At 46.8% G+C, this 1001-nt stretch overlaps 1 protein-coding gene across 1 annotated transcript in view; it reads left to right on the top strand.

The window, feature by feature from the left end:
* The first annotated feature begins 283 nt into the window (after positions 1-283).
* wwc2 (WW and C2 domain containing 2) overlaps positions 284-1001 on the top strand; it is a 116691-nt gene continuing 115973 nt past the window's right edge. Inside the window, exon 1 of the mRNA XM_033018850.1 lies at positions 284-645. Within this exon, the coding sequence (XP_032874741.1) occupies positions 518-645 (128 nt within the window). The 5' untranslated portion in view covers positions 284-517. The remainder of the gene's footprint in view (positions 646-1001) is intronic.

Raw genomic sequence — 1001 nt, 5'->3', positions numbered from 1 at the left:
TAATTGCTGCGCTCGTCTGCAAACCCACACAAGAATTGCCTGCAAGAAAAGGAACACTTCCAGCATTCTGACGGGGAATGGAAAAGAAAAAAATTAAAGGCACCAGACCTCCAAAAATAATTTAAATATTTAAAAAAAAAAAAATTTTCTTGTGTAGTTTTTAAAGTTCAAATTGAGTCTTTGAATGCAGTAAGGTGGGAGTGGAAGAGCAAGGCTGGTGGTGGTGCAGGAAACAGCGGGACTTGTGGCATTAATTGATATTTGATGATAAGCCTGCCGAGGGAGGAATGTATATGTAAATCCAGTGTATGTTAATACTGCAGACGGTGGCTTGGACTGTGTTGTGGGGGTTAAGATGGAGGACTAGTTTGGTTTGGAAGATTGCAGAGGTGCCTTTTATTCAAAGCTGGCTTCTTCCCCCCTCTCCCTACCTCCCTTTACAATGTTAAATCTCTCCCTCTCTCCCTCCCTCTCTCCTTCCTTCCTGCACCCATGGAGCTGCTGGCAATAACACAGCATGCATAGGAGAGGCAATGGAGAGCTCCCTTTACCGGATGGTTGGAAAGTGTCGAGGGATTACGACGGCAGAGTGTTCTACATCGACCACATCTCCAAGCAAACCAGCTGGGTCGACCCGCGGGACAGGTAGGGAGGTCGGTCGGAGCGAGCGTTCACACGCACTGTAGCCCCGCCAGAGTGTGGCTGTGTGTAGCAACGCCGCTCACACTGGTGTGGAAGGGGTTTCACTCACACTGGGCTTTTTTACACTTGCCGGAGTCACAGATAACAACAAGCTCGAAACACACAAACTGTTGTGAGTCCCACGTTTGGTTAGACGCACAGAGTAACAGCGAAAACAAATCACAGCGAGACAGAGACAGAGGTGTATTTGTAAAAATGAAAGCAGTTAGTTACTGTGTTTTTTGTTTCTTTAATCTAAGCCAGTGTGTGTGTGTGTGCAGTGTGTGTGTGTACAGTGTGTGTGTACAGTGTGTGTGTGT

The sequence above is a fragment of the Amblyraja radiata genome, chromosome 3, assembly GCF_010909765.2.
Source record: "Amblyraja radiata isolate CabotCenter1 chromosome 3, sAmbRad1.1.pri, whole genome shotgun sequence".
NCBI classification, from domain to species: Eukaryota; Metazoa; Chordata; class Chondrichthyes; order Rajiformes; family Rajidae; genus Amblyraja; species Amblyraja radiata.
This window is presented reverse-complemented; position numbering and strand designations above follow the sequence as displayed.